At 34.8% G+C, this 17,426-nt stretch overlaps 1 protein-coding gene across 1 annotated transcript in view; it reads left to right on the forward strand.

Moving 5' to 3' along the window:
• LOC144974914 (uncharacterized) overlaps positions 1-16,527 on the forward strand; it is a 41,570-nt gene extending 25,043 nt beyond the window's left edge. Inside the window, exons 6-16 of the mRNA XM_078918424.1 lie at positions 1,332-1,522; positions 2,167-2,305; positions 3,464-3,717; positions 6,553-6,617; positions 7,837-7,951; positions 9,203-9,321; positions 9,884-10,100; positions 10,797-10,862; positions 12,286-12,456; positions 13,333-13,417; positions 13,888-16,527. Of these exons, the coding sequence (XP_078774550.1) occupies positions 1,332-1,522; positions 2,167-2,305; positions 3,464-3,717; positions 6,553-6,617; positions 7,837-7,951; positions 9,203-9,321; positions 9,884-10,100; positions 10,797-10,862; positions 12,286-12,456; positions 13,333-13,417; positions 13,888-15,302 (2,837 nt within the window). The 3' untranslated portion in view covers positions 15,303-16,527. The remainder of the gene's footprint in view (positions 1-1,331; positions 1,523-2,166; positions 2,306-3,463; positions 3,718-6,552; positions 6,618-7,836; positions 7,952-9,202; positions 9,322-9,883; positions 10,101-10,796; positions 10,863-12,285; positions 12,457-13,332; positions 13,418-13,887) is intronic.
• Positions 16,528-17,426: the final 899 nt, after the last annotated feature.

The raw sequence follows: 17,426 nt of genomic DNA on the forward strand, positions 1-17,426 counted from the left end.
TTTGGATATCTGGGATTTTCAATTTATCTGTGTTGAAACGTTTCTCCTTCTGTTTTGCTATTTTTGTTTTCATCAATTTAGTAGAGATTTTGGCTGTGACAAGATGGTGGTCACTTCCAATGTCTGCCAATCGTCTGACTCTGACATCGTTTAGGCTGCTCTTCCATTTTCTGTTTATAATTATATGGTCTATCTGACTTTCTGTTTTCCCATCTGGTGATTTCCATGTCAATTTGTGGATGTTTTTGTGTGGGAAGAAAGTTCCACCAATAATGAAGTTGTGTTCTTCACAAAATTCTGCCAGTCTGCTTCCATTGTTGTTCATTAACCCTATGCCCTCCTTTCCAACGGACTGATTTGTTTGTGTATTGCCAACTCTAGCATTAAGGTCTCCGATGATCATGAGCATATCATGTCTTGGAATGTTTTCAACGGCCATTCTTAGAATATCGTAAAATTCTTCTTTGTTTTCTTCATCTGAATCCTCTGTAGGTGCGTAGCATGTGAGGATTGATAGCTTGGTGTATTTTGAGTTGTGTCTTGTGTATAAAAGTCTTTCACTTATCGGTTTCCATTCCAATAGTGACTTGTTGTTTTGCCTGGCTATCAAGAGGGCAACACCTTCTCTGTGTTGGTCATCCTTTCGTCCTGACCAAATGATCAGGTCGCCATTTGAGAGTTGGCGCTTCCCAGCTCCTGTCCATCTTGCCTCTGATATGCCTAGCAAATCGATCTTGTAGTTCAACATCTCGCGCTGGGCTTGTGCCAGTTTTCCTGTTTGATATAGGGTTCTAACATTCCAGCACGAGACATTGAGCTTGCGTTTTGGTGACAACAGATCTGCAATCTGGTCGGGGGCGTCCTTTCGGCTTTGACCTCCTACCGTCATGAAGCCAGTATTCTGGTCCGCTTCTCTGCTGCCGCCGGTTGTGGATTTGCGTCTGGTTTCTGTTTCTGTAACAGTTTGCTTTTTATGAGAAGGGTTGTTAACCCTACGCTCAACCCCCATTCCTGGAGGGCCGGTGGATTACTCTTCGTCTGATCTCTCTCCTTTTTTCTCTTATTAGAGGTCCGAGGTTCGAGATACGCAAGCCCTCCCACCACGGCAAGGTGATAATCCGTCGGGAGAGAATAATAATAATAATAATAATAATAATAATAATAATAATAATAATAATAATAATAATAATAATAATAATAATAATAATAATAATAATAATAATATAAAATAATAATAATAATAATGATTAATAATAATAATATTAATAATGAGAATGATTATGATGTTGTTTTCAGTATTATTTTTATAGTAACTTTGATCAACATTCTAGATGGCTCTAGCTCCCCTGGCCACCAGCCGATAATCCACGGTGCCAGTAATTACTACTCTCCAGCTGGAAGTGAGGTCAACTTTAACAAACAATCAATGGTTGACAATACTCCAATGAAAGTTGGTGTGGGCTCTAAGATGTATGAGGACAAATGTATTCCAGGTGCCAAAATGGTACCGCAGTCACCCTTGGTGAGTAGGCCTACTTTTTTATAAGACTCATTAGAACCAAAAAAGAGTGGGATGCATATTTTTTTACTTTGTTCGGAATTTCTGGGTAGATGAAGTTTTTTTGTTAAGATGTATATTGTCATTTTCATTTCCATTAGGGTTAACCTAGATTAATTTCAATCAACATCTCCTGCTTCACACTTCTCTATTGGTTTACCCAGCTATGATACAAAAATTGGGTTATTTACATTATGTAAATTGACCTTCATAAATTTTTCATGTGGGCGAGATGGAGGGAGAGCGAGAGCAGGATTAATATTTATATTCAGTGAAATTGATGGACAAAAAGAAACCATATACAGCTACAATACTCATTGCTCTCTTAACATGTTGAAAACGAATAAGTTTTCACATACATGTACTATGCAAGTTCAAAATTTATCTCTCTGACAAGAAGTGTCGTATTGAAAGAAAATGGGATATGAATTATAAATATTTTTGCACTCCGTCTATTAAAAAATTTAATATTGTTGAAAATTACCTAAAACTTACTCGTTTTTGATTTTACTTATTTATTTTTTTTTTTTTGTATTTATGTTTGTTTTTGTTTTTGGTCTCTTTTTTGGACTCATTTCTTACTTGGCAACCCTAATCAAACATCAAAGGATTCCTCCACTCATGGCAATTATGGCCCTGCTTACATCACTAGCCAGTACTCCATTCCGTCGTCATCTTGCTCTGACAACAACAACAAACACCAGCCCTCTGTAGGGACAGACCTGCCATCTTTCTCGACAACTATAGGTGGGTTGTTGGGTTTTGTTTTTTAGTTATTTTTTTTTTGTTTTTTGTTTTTTTTTTTGGGGGGGGGGGGGTTTACACACCTGCCACTCGTATAGATTAAATAGAGATGGTGTCACTCAGCTCGTTACTATTGTTCTTAGACCACCAGGAGGGGATAAATGTGTGTGTGTGCGATAGATAGATAAATAGATAGAGAGAGAGGGGGGGGGGGGGTGAAGAGAGGGAGAGAGAGAATGTGTGTGTGAGCTGACTTGATCCACTGGGTGAGGAACTGTTTGGATCATCCTAGAATGTGATGTAACGTGAGGAAGGCAATCTAAATAGAGTAAAGTTTAGCTATGAAAAAGCTGGTATTGATGTCTCTTAAAATTTCAGAGCCGTTATGTATAGCTCAGAATAAAAGTTGTGATGCAGTTTATATACAAATTCCCTAAGAAAGCATTGAGTTAAGATGTCCTATTTTTTATTTTTACTAATGTTGTATAGAGAGATAGGGATTGGACCAGAATAAAGCATTATAATGATAATATATCAATGATGATTATAATAATGACAAGGAACATGAATAATAATTTTTATAAGTATATTCTTAAAAATCTGCAATTTAAAGCTGCAAAAATTGTAACAATTGCAATGAAGGTCGGGATTTCAGCTTTCCTAAGCATAGTGTTGAAGTTTTAATTCCATTTTCATTGAGAAAAAAAAAAAATAAGGCCATGATAAACATGAGAAAATCAAATTTTTACGAGAGTACAACTTTTTATAACTTCCTATAGATAATTAAATGTATTTTTTGACAATTGCTATTATTATTATTATTATTTTTATTATTATTATTATTATTATTATTATTATTATTATTATTATTATTATTATTATTATTATTATTATTTATTATTATTATTATTATTATTATTAATATTATTGTTATTAGTATTATGGGCAATGTTAAAGCATTAGCTACCACCATTTATTATTGTTAAAAACTCCACTTTGCTCTTTTCCTCAGCATAAAAGTTTTTTGGTTTTGGTTTTTTAAAAAGCTAAGTAAATAGATTACTTAAACCTTCTCCTTCTAAATGAAACTAGGACGACCCATTTATGTTTTTATTTCATTAAAGATTCATTCTAATAATCAAACATGTTTTAACTCTGCAGGTGGAAGTTGTACAGATGGTCCAACCCGCATATTGAGAGAAATTGGCCTCAATCCCATCCTAACCCAGAGCAGCCTTTTACTCAGTCATCAGCCAGAGGTGGCCATGAGCGTTAAACCGGCCTTTGAATACCAAGAACTTGTGACAGCCACGGATAAGTTCAGTGAGAAAAACATTCTTGGAGAGGGGGGTTTTGGCGTTGTCTATTATGGGCATTTACGAGATTTGGACTGTGCGGTGAAAAGGTATATCAAGGTAATGATGGTTAATGATTAAATAAATTAGATTTTTTTTGGACAATATTTAATTGCCAAAATTATTTTCTGATGTTTTAGCTATTTTAGCAATGTGGCAATTTCAACCGTTAAAACCACGAAATGAAGAGAAGAACAAAAGGTCATTCATAAGTTGAAAATATGTTAAGAATGGCATGAATTAAAATTGCCACAAATCAAGAAGCCCTGTGGTGTAAGGGTTAAGCTGTTAGAATTATAACCTGGATGGCGGGGGTTTGAACCTAGAGGTCTTTTTTTTTTTTGAGTAACGCATTATCCATATTGTTATTATCAGTAATCACATGCATAAGTTTTTGTTCTTTTTTGTTTTTGTTTGTTGTATGATAATATTGTTTCAGACAAATTTGAAGGGTTTTGAAGGGAAGAGGTGGGGGGGGGGGGGGGGAGGAGAGATTTGCAAAAATGGTGTAAGGTAATGGCCATCAGGCCATTAACTTGAATTTACAACTGAGTTGAGTAGTAGGATATATGTGTATAGTGCCTTACACTGGGAAACAGTGCTCAGGACAAAGTGTTGCGATCATGGTTTCCCACCTATTTTTTGACCATGCTTATTATCACTTGACACACTACAAGACGTTATCTTACTGCAAAGCTCAAAAATACTGGCTTCATGTTTTCAAATATTTGTTTTTCAGTTCTTGTTATCATGAAATCCATCATTAGAACTGGTAAGGAAGGCTTTGAAATCTGTGGAGTTAGAGTTTTCTACCCATGTCTTTTGCATGTAATAGACATTAAAAAGTTGTTACCTTGTCCTCATCATAACTTGAGTCTATTGAGATAATACTTTTTTCTGTATATCCAAGGACAGACCCGGAAACCAGTCACTACTAGGTTAATAGAGAGATCAGAAAAGGATCCAGAATTAATTATGTACTAAACTTAAAAGATCAGGGGTTGTACCAAAAGGCCATGACATGTTTTATCCGAATAGCAGAAAAGTAATTTCAATGTTATTATTTGAAAGTTTAAAAAATTAAGGACCAGACACTCTCAGACAGTCTCAACTGTTGATCAAATCTCAGATCTACTTATTACTGATATCAGGAGGTTTGAGGTTCGATCCCCTGTTGAGGCACGTTGATTTTTTGAGATGATTTTTTTTCATGTATTTTTCTTTCTGCTTTGTCTGGCACTGTTTCATACACACCTTTTCAGATTTTTATTTTATTGTTCACTAAATTAGAGAGCAAAAACTGCTGGATGAGAAATTTTTTTAGCATGGAACTTTTTGATCACATGAATGTGGTGTTGGAAGGCTTATGCTTCCAGCAGAGTTTTATACTGTTTCTTTATCCCTATTATTATTTGTCTTAAGTTTTGCACAACAATGTTTATCCTCTTTAACACGTAACTCTTTTGAAAGTTATTTCTGTTGGTATTTTGGTGCCAATCTCTCGATTTCTGGATCATTTTTTAATTTCTCAATCAGGAAACTGACATAACACCATAGAGGAATCTGAATCAATTCAACACTCTTAAAGCAACAAAAATTGTGTTTGGTATCTAAGTGTATTCCATTGATAATGGATAAAGTCAATCAAACTTTCTACCGCTGATGTTGGCTTTATCAGGAATGCACTGTCGTGTGTATGTAACATCACCAGAAAAAGAAAAATACACAATAAAATCATCCCAAAGAGTCAGTCTGGCACTGTTTCATGCTCACCTTTTCAGATTATTTAATGACATGTTTTAATGTGTGTCATGGTGGTGTAGATGCAAGGTCTTTGACATGACCTAAAATATGTCCATCTGTTCAAGCCTGCAAAAAGGCACGTCAATGGTACGCCCTTAGGAATGGCATTTCGCACACAGTTTCCTCTAGCCATTTAGCATTAATTAGGTTGCTAGGTCTGTTGATGGGAAATACCTGGCAATATACTAGTGCCCAATCCAAATGCTATTAAACCCATTGAAACTGTGTATAAGTGTCTCATCATCTCAAAACCGTCTTGGTCGAGATAATTTAGGTGGTAATGAAAGTTTAATTTTTCACCAATAGTATATAACACATGGGCTATTTCGTGAGGTCATGCTGTGCACAGATCTTTCGAATGTTCCCACTATTTAAGGAACTTGAAATATTACAGTATTCTCACCATTTTTAAAAAATTCATTCACTGCATCATCAGGGCAGACTGAAATAATTATTTTCTGTCTGCCCTGATGATGCAATGAATGAACCTACTGTTGGAACAATATTGTAGGCAAAATAAAATGTGAGAATACTGTAATGAAGACATTGGCTATGTTTTGATGCTTTATTTAAGAGAATGAATATATATAGTTTCTCAAAGTGTGAAGAACTAAAATGTCATAATTGTGTTACAAGTAATTTCAATTTAAACTTCACTTTCCTTGTCCATTCCCACCTAATATCAAATTCAGGCAGTAGGTAGTCCTTCAGAGTTATAACGCCCATAAAGCCGGAGTTTATCTTATCCTGGTTTCCAAAGCATTGAATTGACAGGAACAATTACTTGCTACCCTTTGGATAGAACATTAGTCTAGTCTATCACAATGTATTTTCCACCAGATCTAACAAACCCAGCTACCTAATCATTGCTGGATGGAGATGGTAGTCAGAAAAGGTTGATTACCCGGGATTGATCCAGGTCCCTTTGCATGTAAAGCAAGTGAGCTACAAGACCCCTGATTGAGGCAGTGTGTCACATGAAATGCCTTTTCCAGCTCCATCAGCCTAATGGCTCTAAGAACTTACATGCTTTAATGATTGGTAATATGATATCACTTGTTTTCAGTTCTTTGTTCTAAATTTATTTTCCAGCCAAAATCAGGCGAGCAAAGTGATTCACTTGATCAAATTAACAGTGAATTGACCGCATTACTCAGGTATGTGCTAAGTGATATTATACTTAAATTAATGATTTTTTTTTTTTTTTTTTAAATCACAACATCCAATCCGCCAGCTGGATATAATGTACCAACGCACATAAACTATGTATATCCTGAAACTTTTAAAGTCTGATTAATACCATTTAATGAGAACTACTTATAAAAATGGCTGGCTAAAAATAAGATATGAAGTGAGTAGAAAAGTGCCAGAAGACAATAGAGAATAAAAATTTTTATTCTCTATTGTCTTCTGGCACTTTTCTACTCACTTCATATCTTGTTGTTACCAGCATAAGTGCCTGCTCCACTCACTTTTCTGAATTAAAAAATTCACCCCATATACCGGAGCATTCTCAATGTCTCAATCGTTTCTATGTTATGTGTTTGTGTTGAGAATATTGGCTATTAAGCTTAACTGCTGGTCAAAAATAACTTCGCGATGGTGGCGCGCGAACGAGCCGGCGATCTCCAGTAGTGGGTGAGAGAAGGCTTTAGAAATATGACTTGGGTTTGATACGAATATTTTTGTGTTCGTGGATAGCTCAGACGGTAGAGCCACGCTCTCACCAGCCAGGCGGAGTTGTCGTACCAATAAGGTCGCAGGTTCAAACCCCACCACCGCCGCGAAAATTTTTTTATTCTCTATTGTCTTCTGGCACTTTTCTACTCACTTCATATCTTGTTGTTACCAACATAAGTGCCTGCTCCACTCACTTTTCTGGCTAAAAATAATAACAAACAGCTGAGAGATGTCAATTTCATTCCTTTTATAAAATATTAACAATAACTCAAATAAAAGACGCAAATCCTCCAATAGTTGATGATGATGATTATTTTTTTTTTCTTTGTGTAAATTAGGAGTCTCAGTACTGCAGTTGGGTCATGCCCCACTGGCTATCAAGGACTATTTAAAATTAAAATGAAAGTCATAAAAGATAATAAGAATAATGATAATGAATATTCATAGTTTGGTAAATATAATTTATTGTTGTTGTTGTTGTTTTATTATTATTATTATTTATTATTATTATTATTATTATTATTATTATATTATTATTATTATTATTATTGTTGTTGTTGTTGTTTTAGAAATATTATTGTTGTTGTTGCCATTGTTATCATTATTGTTAGAATGCACACCTATATACTCTCATGTCTAAATAATCTTGCTAAGAAAGGCATCTCATCAAAGATTTGTTACTATTTTATCTTCAAGATATCAGCATGAAAACATTGTAACTCTCTATGGCTACGCTTTGGATGGACCCCACCTATGCCTCGTCTACCAATATTTGAGGAATGGGTCCTTGGAGGACAGATTGAAGAGGAAGGCAGGTTTTGTTTTGTTTTTTTTTTGTTTTTTTAATGTATTTGTATAGTTGTCAACATCATCATTACCGTCATCATTAACATCATTGTCATCTCATCATCATCATCACCATCATCAATGTCAGCAAAATAAAACCACCATGTGAAATCATCATTATTATCATCATCATCATGGTCATCTTCATCATTATCATCATCGTCATCATCATCATCATCATCATCACTCTATTAGTAGGGTGAGTCAAAATGTAATGGGACTCTGCTTATTACTTTAAAACAAATTGAATCAACACCATGCATCATACCTCAAATTAAAGCTTGGCGTTATTAGCCGAGTAGAATGCTACTTCTCAACATAGTCTCCACCTCTCTCCATAGCCACAGTCTACCTTTTTGCAAGGCCATGTATCCCGTCCTCGTAAAACTGAGTTGCCTGAACTCTCAGCCAATTTTTCACGACTGTCTTGGCTTCTTAATCATCTTCAAAGAGATGTCCCCTCAATGACTCCTTCAGTGGCCCAAATTGATGAAAGCCTGAAAGTGTCAAGTCTGATGAATACGGAGGGTGAGACAGCGTTGTCCAACGATTACTTCCCTTTTCCTGACACTTGTGTGTGGAAGGACATGTTCACGAAGAAACAGTACACGTTCCATCTCCAAATTCGGTCTAACTCGACGAATTCTTGCTTTCAGTCGCTTCAATGTCTACATGTATCTGCTATCTCATTAAGAGAAGTTCTTCTATCAGATCTGATCAATGCTTCTGTCTTTATTTGATTCAATGAGTTTACTTTGCTTGGACTGCGACCATCACAAGATTTGTCAGATAAAGACAGAGTTGAGGGGGTTTCAGTTTAGGTGTTGGATTGCATCTCATTTTCTTCGAAATGACAAGATACATGTTCAACTCACCTAAAAACACTGCCTCTGCAAAATACCTGAGTTTTATAAAATTTCCCAAGGCGTTTTAAAATGTTTCTCAAGATTTTTTCTTTGAAAACAAGAAATTCAATTACAGCTTCCTGTTGCTGACTGACATTCTTGGGGGCAGCCATAACTTTGTCAAAATTAGGCAGAATTAAAATTTTCAACTTTTGGTTTAAAGAGTACACGTGTAAGTTCAATTGAGCCAAAAAGAAACAAACTCAGTAGGACATTTGTTCCATTACTTTTTGACTCACCCTCGTACTATGTTGTTCAAACTTTCTGAATTCAGTCTTCTAATTTAATTTTCCTTATTCTTTGTATTATAGAACGACACACCGGCCTTATCATGGGAGCGGAGACTTAATATCCTTGTCGGGTCTTGTAAAGCCATCAATTTTCTTCATAATTTAGTATCCACACCACTAATCCATGGTGATATCAAAAGGTGATTGATAATCCTGTTTCAACTTTGTACTGAAATTCTTTCTAGTCTGTTTTTACATTTAAATATCTAAATCATATGATTCACTTAAATTGTAGGGCCTTTTAATTTATTTTAGCTTCACTTTTTGATCCCCGCCCTCCCTTCCTTCCGGTACCCCATACAAAATTTATTATTAAATTTGCAGTTTTAGTCTTTTAGCTTAAAATGCAATGCCTGGTTGTTAATTGCGAAACAATATCAGATTATCACATTAAAAAAAACAAAGGCCATTCTAACTGCAATATGTATCATTGTTGGAAAGATTGAATGTTCATCATTTATATAGCAAAAAATGATACCTGAATGTTCATCTAGATTATGCATCATCTTATGAGTGAGAGAGAAAGAGTTTATTAAAGGAATATAAATTGTATGGTGGGATCAGAAATCGTTCAGAGTATTTGGAGCAGCATAATCTTCATATGTATCTGGAACCAATATTTGTCTTGACAGATGTGAAATATTCTTACATGTTTCGGTTGTAAACAAGATTCTTGACTTTCTGTCTTTATACTTTCCACAGTGCTAACATTTTGTTAGATGGTCATCTGGAGGCCAAAATTGCTGACCTGGGTCAGTCCCGCTATGCCACTGGCCATAGTTCTAATACAGGCAACCACACCCACATTACACTTGCCCAGTCAACGAGTAGGCAATATGGAAGTATGGCTTATCAGGCACCAGAGATTAAATCAGGCTGCAACATTTCTATAAAGTCTGACATCTATGCTATGGGAGTGGTGAGTCTTGTTCTCTCACAACTCAAGAGTTAGCAGACCAACCAACTCCTATTGTTCTCAAGATTTTTTTTCTTTAAAAAAAAATAAAAAAATGAAGGGCTTCTAAAAGAATGTTTAATGCTTTTTTTCTCAATCATTTTATGGTGTTGATTTTTTTATGTCTTCACTTGTTATACGACTCAATCTTAGTGTTGAAATGTTATTTGTGGCATGCTTATATTTTATTTCAATTCTTCTTCTTCAAGTACCATGTTTGTGCCAGACATCGGTGATCATGGTACGCCATTCATCTTTCTGATCAGATTACCTCAAAAAACAAATTTTACTCTTCTCTTTCTTTATTTCAATACAGGGACTTTAATTATTTTTTTTTTGTTATCATTAAATAAAACTCTCTATGGATACAGCTACTATACATATAATAAATAAACAGATATGTGATTGGTTAAAAGCATTGACATAATCTGTTTGATATTTTCATCAAACAAATAGAATATAATATTAATGTTAAATACAAAGGTTAAACTCAATCTGAATTATGGAATTTTAAGGCTTTTAATGTACCATGTGGCCTTTCGGCTGAGTGCCCGTTTTTCTTGCTTCCCAACCCCTGGGCATTTAGCTCAAAACCACAATATTTGCAACGAAGAAAGATTTTCACTCACAACATATAATATAAGTATATTCCCTCCTCAGGTCATCTTAGAAACTTGCAGTGGTTTGGTTGCCTATGATTATGACAGAAATGAGAACAAGTATCTTGTGAGTGTTGGATTTCTAAATTTTATTTAGGTCATCAGTGAGGTCAAAGGATAATAATTAACCCTTTAGAATTGTTTGCTGACATTTTTTAAAAAAATCATAACTCGCCATTACTCTGTCTCTAAAATTCTTTATAAAGCTGTTCTTTTTTCTTTTTGCCGTTTACAAATAAGATGACATATTATAATACCCATTCAATTTTATTTTAATCACTGAAAGTAAACCATTGTTTTTTTAAAAAATAACTTTCAATAAAAACTTTCCACTTAATGAATAGTCCATATACAGATGATGATTTCGATACCAAAGTATATGTTGAATTAGACATTGATGAGTGATGAAGCTTCAGATTCTGATTAATGTCCTGTTTTAAATTGTGGCAGTAACAAGGACAGTTTTTTTTTTCTGCTGAAATCCATTTGTTTAAGAATTACTGTTCTGGTCACATAAAAACACTCTGCTCCATTTCATTTAACCAAATTGGAGGCAGCCAGAGCGTCCGAGTAAGGGTTTTAGAGATGTGAAAGGCTCAGAAGTCAAGTCAGTCACTGGACTCTGTTGAACATTTTCTTTAATGCAGGTGTCAACAATCAATTGTGCATTCAAAATTTTAACCACCTTGGTCTTTCTGACTTCTTAAAACCAAATGTTTTAATTGTTGCACAGAATTGGGAAAATTTCGTGAAACAGTCATTGTGATATGTGTGGAATGTTTTACTTACGTAATGAGCTCTATTTTGCCCAAAGTTTCATCTAACAAACTAAAAATATATTTTTTTAATTCCAAGTGTTTGTCTTTTTTTTCGTTTCTATTTTTACCTTATTATTTTTAAAACACATCGTATTTTCTGCATCTCAAAAAGGTTGTTGTTGTTTTTTTTTAACAAAATATTTTACCAAGTAGTTTTCTTTTTTTTTAAATTTGATATGATGTACACGTTTTTGAAGAGTTATCTTCCCACGACTAGTATTGATTTAAGTATATGACTGACAGGTGCCGGCTTTCAACTCAAATTATTAGCTGGGCTCAGTAGTGAGTAAAAGTATTCCTTTGACCTTTGTCAGTTCCAAGTTTTATAATTTGTGAGGGTTTTTCTTCAGCAACGACAAGCTGAACCTTGTTATTAGTGATCAACATGATGATTAAGTTGATACTAGGTAAAAGTAAAGGAATTGAATCATTGGAAATAAAAAAAATTGTACTTTGTTTACATCACGAGAAGCCTGCAAAAGAATCTTATCATATAAAATAAAAATTGATGGTAATAATGTTTTAATCATCATTGCATTTTAAGGACAATCTATTAATTCATTTAAAGAATCATAGTCAGTCATCAAAATCGCCTTACATGCCTCATTTTAAAATCAAAGTCAAACTTAAGCAATGACATTAAATCATACCAATAAACTCTCTTTCATTCAGGCTGATCTATATACCTACCACTTTGCCAAACTGGGCGAGTCAGTCATTATACAAGAATTTCAGGATAAAAGTCCTCCAGATTGTATCAATCCCCCCACCTTTATGTCCATTCTCAAACTTGCATCCCAGTGTATCAAGGAGTTGAAGAAATCGAGACCTCTGAGTGGAAAGGTTGGTCTTCATTTTGTTTTGTTTTTAAATTTGTTTTTGAGTTGGTTTTTTTTTTTTTTTTGGGGGGGGGGGGGGGGGTTGTTGGATTTTTAAAAAATTGCCTGTTGTTGTATTTTGTTTGTTTAAAAAATTTGTTGTTGTTGTTGTTGTTATTTGTTTCTTTTTTTTTTAGCTACCACCAAAAGGGGTAATTTGTCCCAAGGAGAAGCTTTGCCTACATGGGTTTGGACAAATTCGATTATCTTTAGTTTTGTAATATATATTTCTCTTGATAAAAAATGAAGTCTTCTTAAAAGGAAAACAACTGTAAAAAGTCTGAGACTACTCAAAACACTCCATATCGATAGGGGCAAAGTTACCCTTTGAGGCAAAGTAACCCAAATTAACGGTACTAGTTGAATCATTCATATCAAATATATTTTCAATTTAATCCTGAGTTATACTCAGCAATGTTATCCAATTTAGGTTCTAAAGATCTGTCTGCTGGACTCCACTTCATCTTTTTCAAGCTGTATTCTGATGCAGCCTCTTTTTGGGTTTTTTTTTTTTTATCCATAGTAAAAGCATGTTTTAGTTCTCCAATGATTTACTTTGTATTTAAAAGAATCCATCTATGTGTACATGATTTAATCAGGCAAGTGGCTTGAGCATTGTACTACTCGTACATTGTTAACACTCTCTCCTCTCTCTGATTTTACCCTTTGATGCAAACAAAACATAAAAGATAAATTTCATCTAATAGATTATGGGACTGGTTATTTGCTAACATACAATATTTTATGTATATGTTAGGGTTATAGGTGTACATTTTTTACATAAATTAACCAATTTAATTTCATCAAATCACTCCATTTTCTCCTTTCTCTTCATATATAGCTGATGAAAAGTATCCAAAAAATTTATGATAACCAGTATCAGGAGCAGTCCTTTCCAAAGAGCCTGAATTCACCCACAGAGGACGGTGAGCCATTTAGTCATTCATTTAACAATTTATTTCTTCTACTATTTCATCATCATTCCCTAATTAGATGCATTAGAATAATATATTATGATGGTGATGATGATCGTCAGTAATGATAACCATAATATTAATAATTATCGTTGCTATTACTATTGTTATTATTATTATTATTATTATTATTATTATTATTATTATTATTATTATTATTATTATTATTATTATTATTGTTATTGTTGTTGTTATTATTATCGTTACTACTATTTTAATTCTATTATAATTTGAGTATAAATATCAATATAGAATTATGATTAGCGATATTAACTTTATTCTCATTACTGTTATCCATATTCTTATTACTATTTATCATCATCATCAATCATCACTATCATCATCATCATCATCATCATCATCGTCATCATCACTATCATCATCATATCTGTCATTATACTTTATTTTGTAACATCCTTCAGATGGCTCTGGTGCGATAACCAAATCACACTACTGCTCACACTTGAGTGAGATCGTCTCTACTGAACTGAATTCCTCAGCTCCCCATCCTCCTCCATCACCTCATCAACACCAACAGGAACAAATGTCCTCCATCCTACAAATGCAAAAAGAGAAGTATTTATCCTTTCAGAAGCAACTGCCTTCTCAAAGTTTTAAACTATCAGGACAAAGACAACAATCTCATCCCCCACTAAACCCGACAACATTGTACTCCAAAATGTCTGTTGATGCAAGTAGCACTTTCAATAGCTCAATCAACAACAATCCCAGTATTCAGCCCAACCCACTTGCCACACCCCCGCTAACATCACCCAGTACTTTGTCCCAAAGAAGCAAATCTTATTACCACTATCAGTCTTCTTGTCCAGAGCAGTCGGCATCCCCATCGTCACAGCCATCAATCTCATACCTCCATAGCTTTCCCCCTGACAAGCCTTTACCAGAGGCGTACATGCTTCAAAAACATTACGATGACAGACTGGTTTCATCAGACCAACTTGTCAGTCAAACAGAATTGTCACCATCAAATGCAAACCGAAGTCTCTCAGAGTCTCAAACAGAAAAATCCATCAGCACAAATACCAAAAATCCAGTTGAACAGGGTGTTGAACAATATCATGTATCATCCTCCACAACTTTAGCATCAGATCCAAGCAAACTAGCAGCAATGAAAATGTTTGATGAGTTGGGTTCCTGTAGTATTAACACCAGAAATGAGGAGGGAGATGAAACCTCTGTTGATATTTCATCTTCTGTGTCTCTTAAATGTGATGAGAAAAAGATGACATATTTAAAGGAGTTTGATGACAGAGTGTTTCAGGCCAATAAAGCAAGCAGTAGTAATAGAAACATAGTTGAAGATCACTCCAAAGAGAACAGTATTGCCAATGGTTGTAGTTGTAACACTAGTGTTAAAGATTGTAAAACAATTCAGCATAATGCAACTGAGAAATACCATGGGGAAGAGGATAATACGCTCAGTTCAGATCAAATTTGCTTTAGCAGCACAACAAATCCTAAAGAGCTTGAAGCAATGCATCAGACAAGACATGAATATCTTTCACAGAGTCAATGTAACAGCTCATCAGAGGTGGAGTGTTTCCTTCCTCCTTCTCCCTCCTCTCAACCACAAACTATAGTAGATGCAAATTTTCATAGAGACTCTTCAATTAAACATGATAAAATGGATAGTATGCAAGTTAAAAGAGTATCCAATCCCAAAAGTGTCTCTGGTAATGAGACAAATAGTGATCAGCAACGTATGACAAACAGAGAAAATCTATTTTTGTCGTATAATGCTGGTTTAGATGATGACGAAGAAGGTGATGAAGATGATGAAGATGAGGACGTTTTGAGAGAAGAAGAGTATGTGTAATGTTTTTTTTTGGTATTTTTTAAAATTACCAAAATCTACTCAGATACATGCACAAGGATCACACTAGGATTTTTGTTTCTTTCACTGGATCTGAGCATGTTTAAATGCAAGGTCAATTCTGCAGTACTCTGGAAAAACACATACAGTAGAATTACTTTAAACCGAAATTTTGGGGACCTTCTAAACCATTTCGGTTTAAAGTCATTTTGGTTTAAAGCAAGTTCCCGTTTTGCGATGTTTTTCAAGCGTAGTAACTATTTAAGGAATTTGCTCATTTAATCATATCATGGGTTTCTCCTTAGATGGAGTTGTGGAATAAATGCCGTGTTCGTAATCATTAATTTTTAAAATATATTTTTTTTTTTTTGTTTTAAAAATATTTTTGGGGGGTTTTCGTTTTCAATTCAAAATTGTTGAAAGAGTTGAGTTCGGGATGCCGTGTATTTTACATATCTCCGTCTTGATCAACTTTTTTTTCATCGACTTCACATAGTATTTTGATTTTAAACTCAAACATGTAAGCACAGTGCTTTCTTTTAGTTTAGACCTCTTTTAGTAAAATGCAAAGCTAAAATAAGACCGAAAGTTCTTGTGCGATAATTGATAATGAATGATGCGCAGCTACTCAGAGGTGAAGTGAAATGGAAATGAAAAGGTGTGTCAATACTTGGCTGTCTACTACTACATATCTCTCTTTTGTTGAAAAGCCATAAGGTTCAAAGGCCTAATTACATAGAACCCCCCCCCCCCCCCCCCCTTCACACACATTTAAACAAAGTGGAAATGAAATGGCATTTCAATGATAAGTTGTCTACCCCCCCCCCCCCCCCCCCCCTCCTTATCGTCTTGTTGAAAATCCAGTCAGTTCCAAAGCATCAACACATGAGCGAGAACATCTCGCTTGCGTGATTCTACACCCCAACTCCCCCTCTTTCCTCATTTTTCGTCTGCCAGTCACCCGCTGTCTTCCTTTTCCAGTCTATGCGACTGTGGTGTTGGCCAAGCCCAAGTGCAGTGATTGAAGTGTTTGCCTCCCCCCCCACCACCCCACCCATCACCCTCATCTTATACTTACGCTCTGTTTAATATCGCCGTGGCCTCCTTCCCGAATTTTTGAAGAAAAAATATAGAGAGAAAAAGGGAAGGTGTTCTCAAGTTGTTTCGGTTTAAAGAAAGTCCTGCTTAGAAGTATTTCGGTTCATCGTAAGAATTAGTACAAAGAAAATGAAGAAACTAGTACAATTTATTAAATTCTTTGCGGTTTAGCTTCTTTCGGTTTAAAGTAATTTTACTGTATTTAAAAATTTGGTCAGAAAACTTGTCCTTCAAATATCGTTCCATTTAAATGATTCTCATCTTGGCAAAAACTCTCAAACCCGGTGAAGTCCCGGGTTTGAAAGGTTTGCCAAGATGAGAGTCATTTAAATCGATCGATATTTGATGGATGAGTATTCTGGCCAAATTTCTAATTATGTCTTTTTCCAAAGGACGGCGGAATTGTAATATTATGGTATTATTTGTTAGAACATTTTTCACTCAGAGCTCTGACAAGGATTGTGTAAAGGATCCAATTTTTATTTAATGAATTGATTCTTTTTTCTTTTTTTTTCTTAATCAAAACAATCATAGCACAAAATTTTAATGTATTTAGCCTTTCCTTTGAAGTCTTTTAAAGATTTGATAAATGGGATGCACCATCTCTCTCCAGCCTACCAGATATGGCAGAATACTTGTTTTTGATATCTCTTATCCTTTTTTGTTACCTCAAGTTTTAAAATTTCAAAGAATTCCACAAGTTCTTTCAATAGGGCAGCATGCTCATTTGCATGTCTGCCAAAATGAAGTCGTTGAAGCCAGTCTCTTTGTCTTTTTTATACCTTCTTTTTGTATTCTGTTTTCTTAATTTTTACATTTTTTTGTTTGATATGTGATGACTGGGTGGGGTTCCTGACCTCCCATAGTGGGCAGGGAGGTATATTCTATGTCTTCTATCCCCTATGTCTGTTTTCCAACATGCTTTCTGTCTTTGTCTTGGAATGAGATTACTTGGAATGAGATTACTTGGTTTTGTCTTGGCCCTGGCCTACCCTGGCTGGGAGGGAAACAGTCAAATGTATTGTTAGT

This window comes from Berghia stephanieae, chromosome 6 (genome assembly GCF_034508935.2).
Source record: "Berghia stephanieae isolate SIO BIC M18660-M18661 chromosome 6, UCSD_Bste_1.3, whole genome shotgun sequence".
Lineage (NCBI taxonomy): Eukaryota > Metazoa > Mollusca > Gastropoda > Nudibranchia > Aeolidiidae > Berghia > Berghia stephanieae.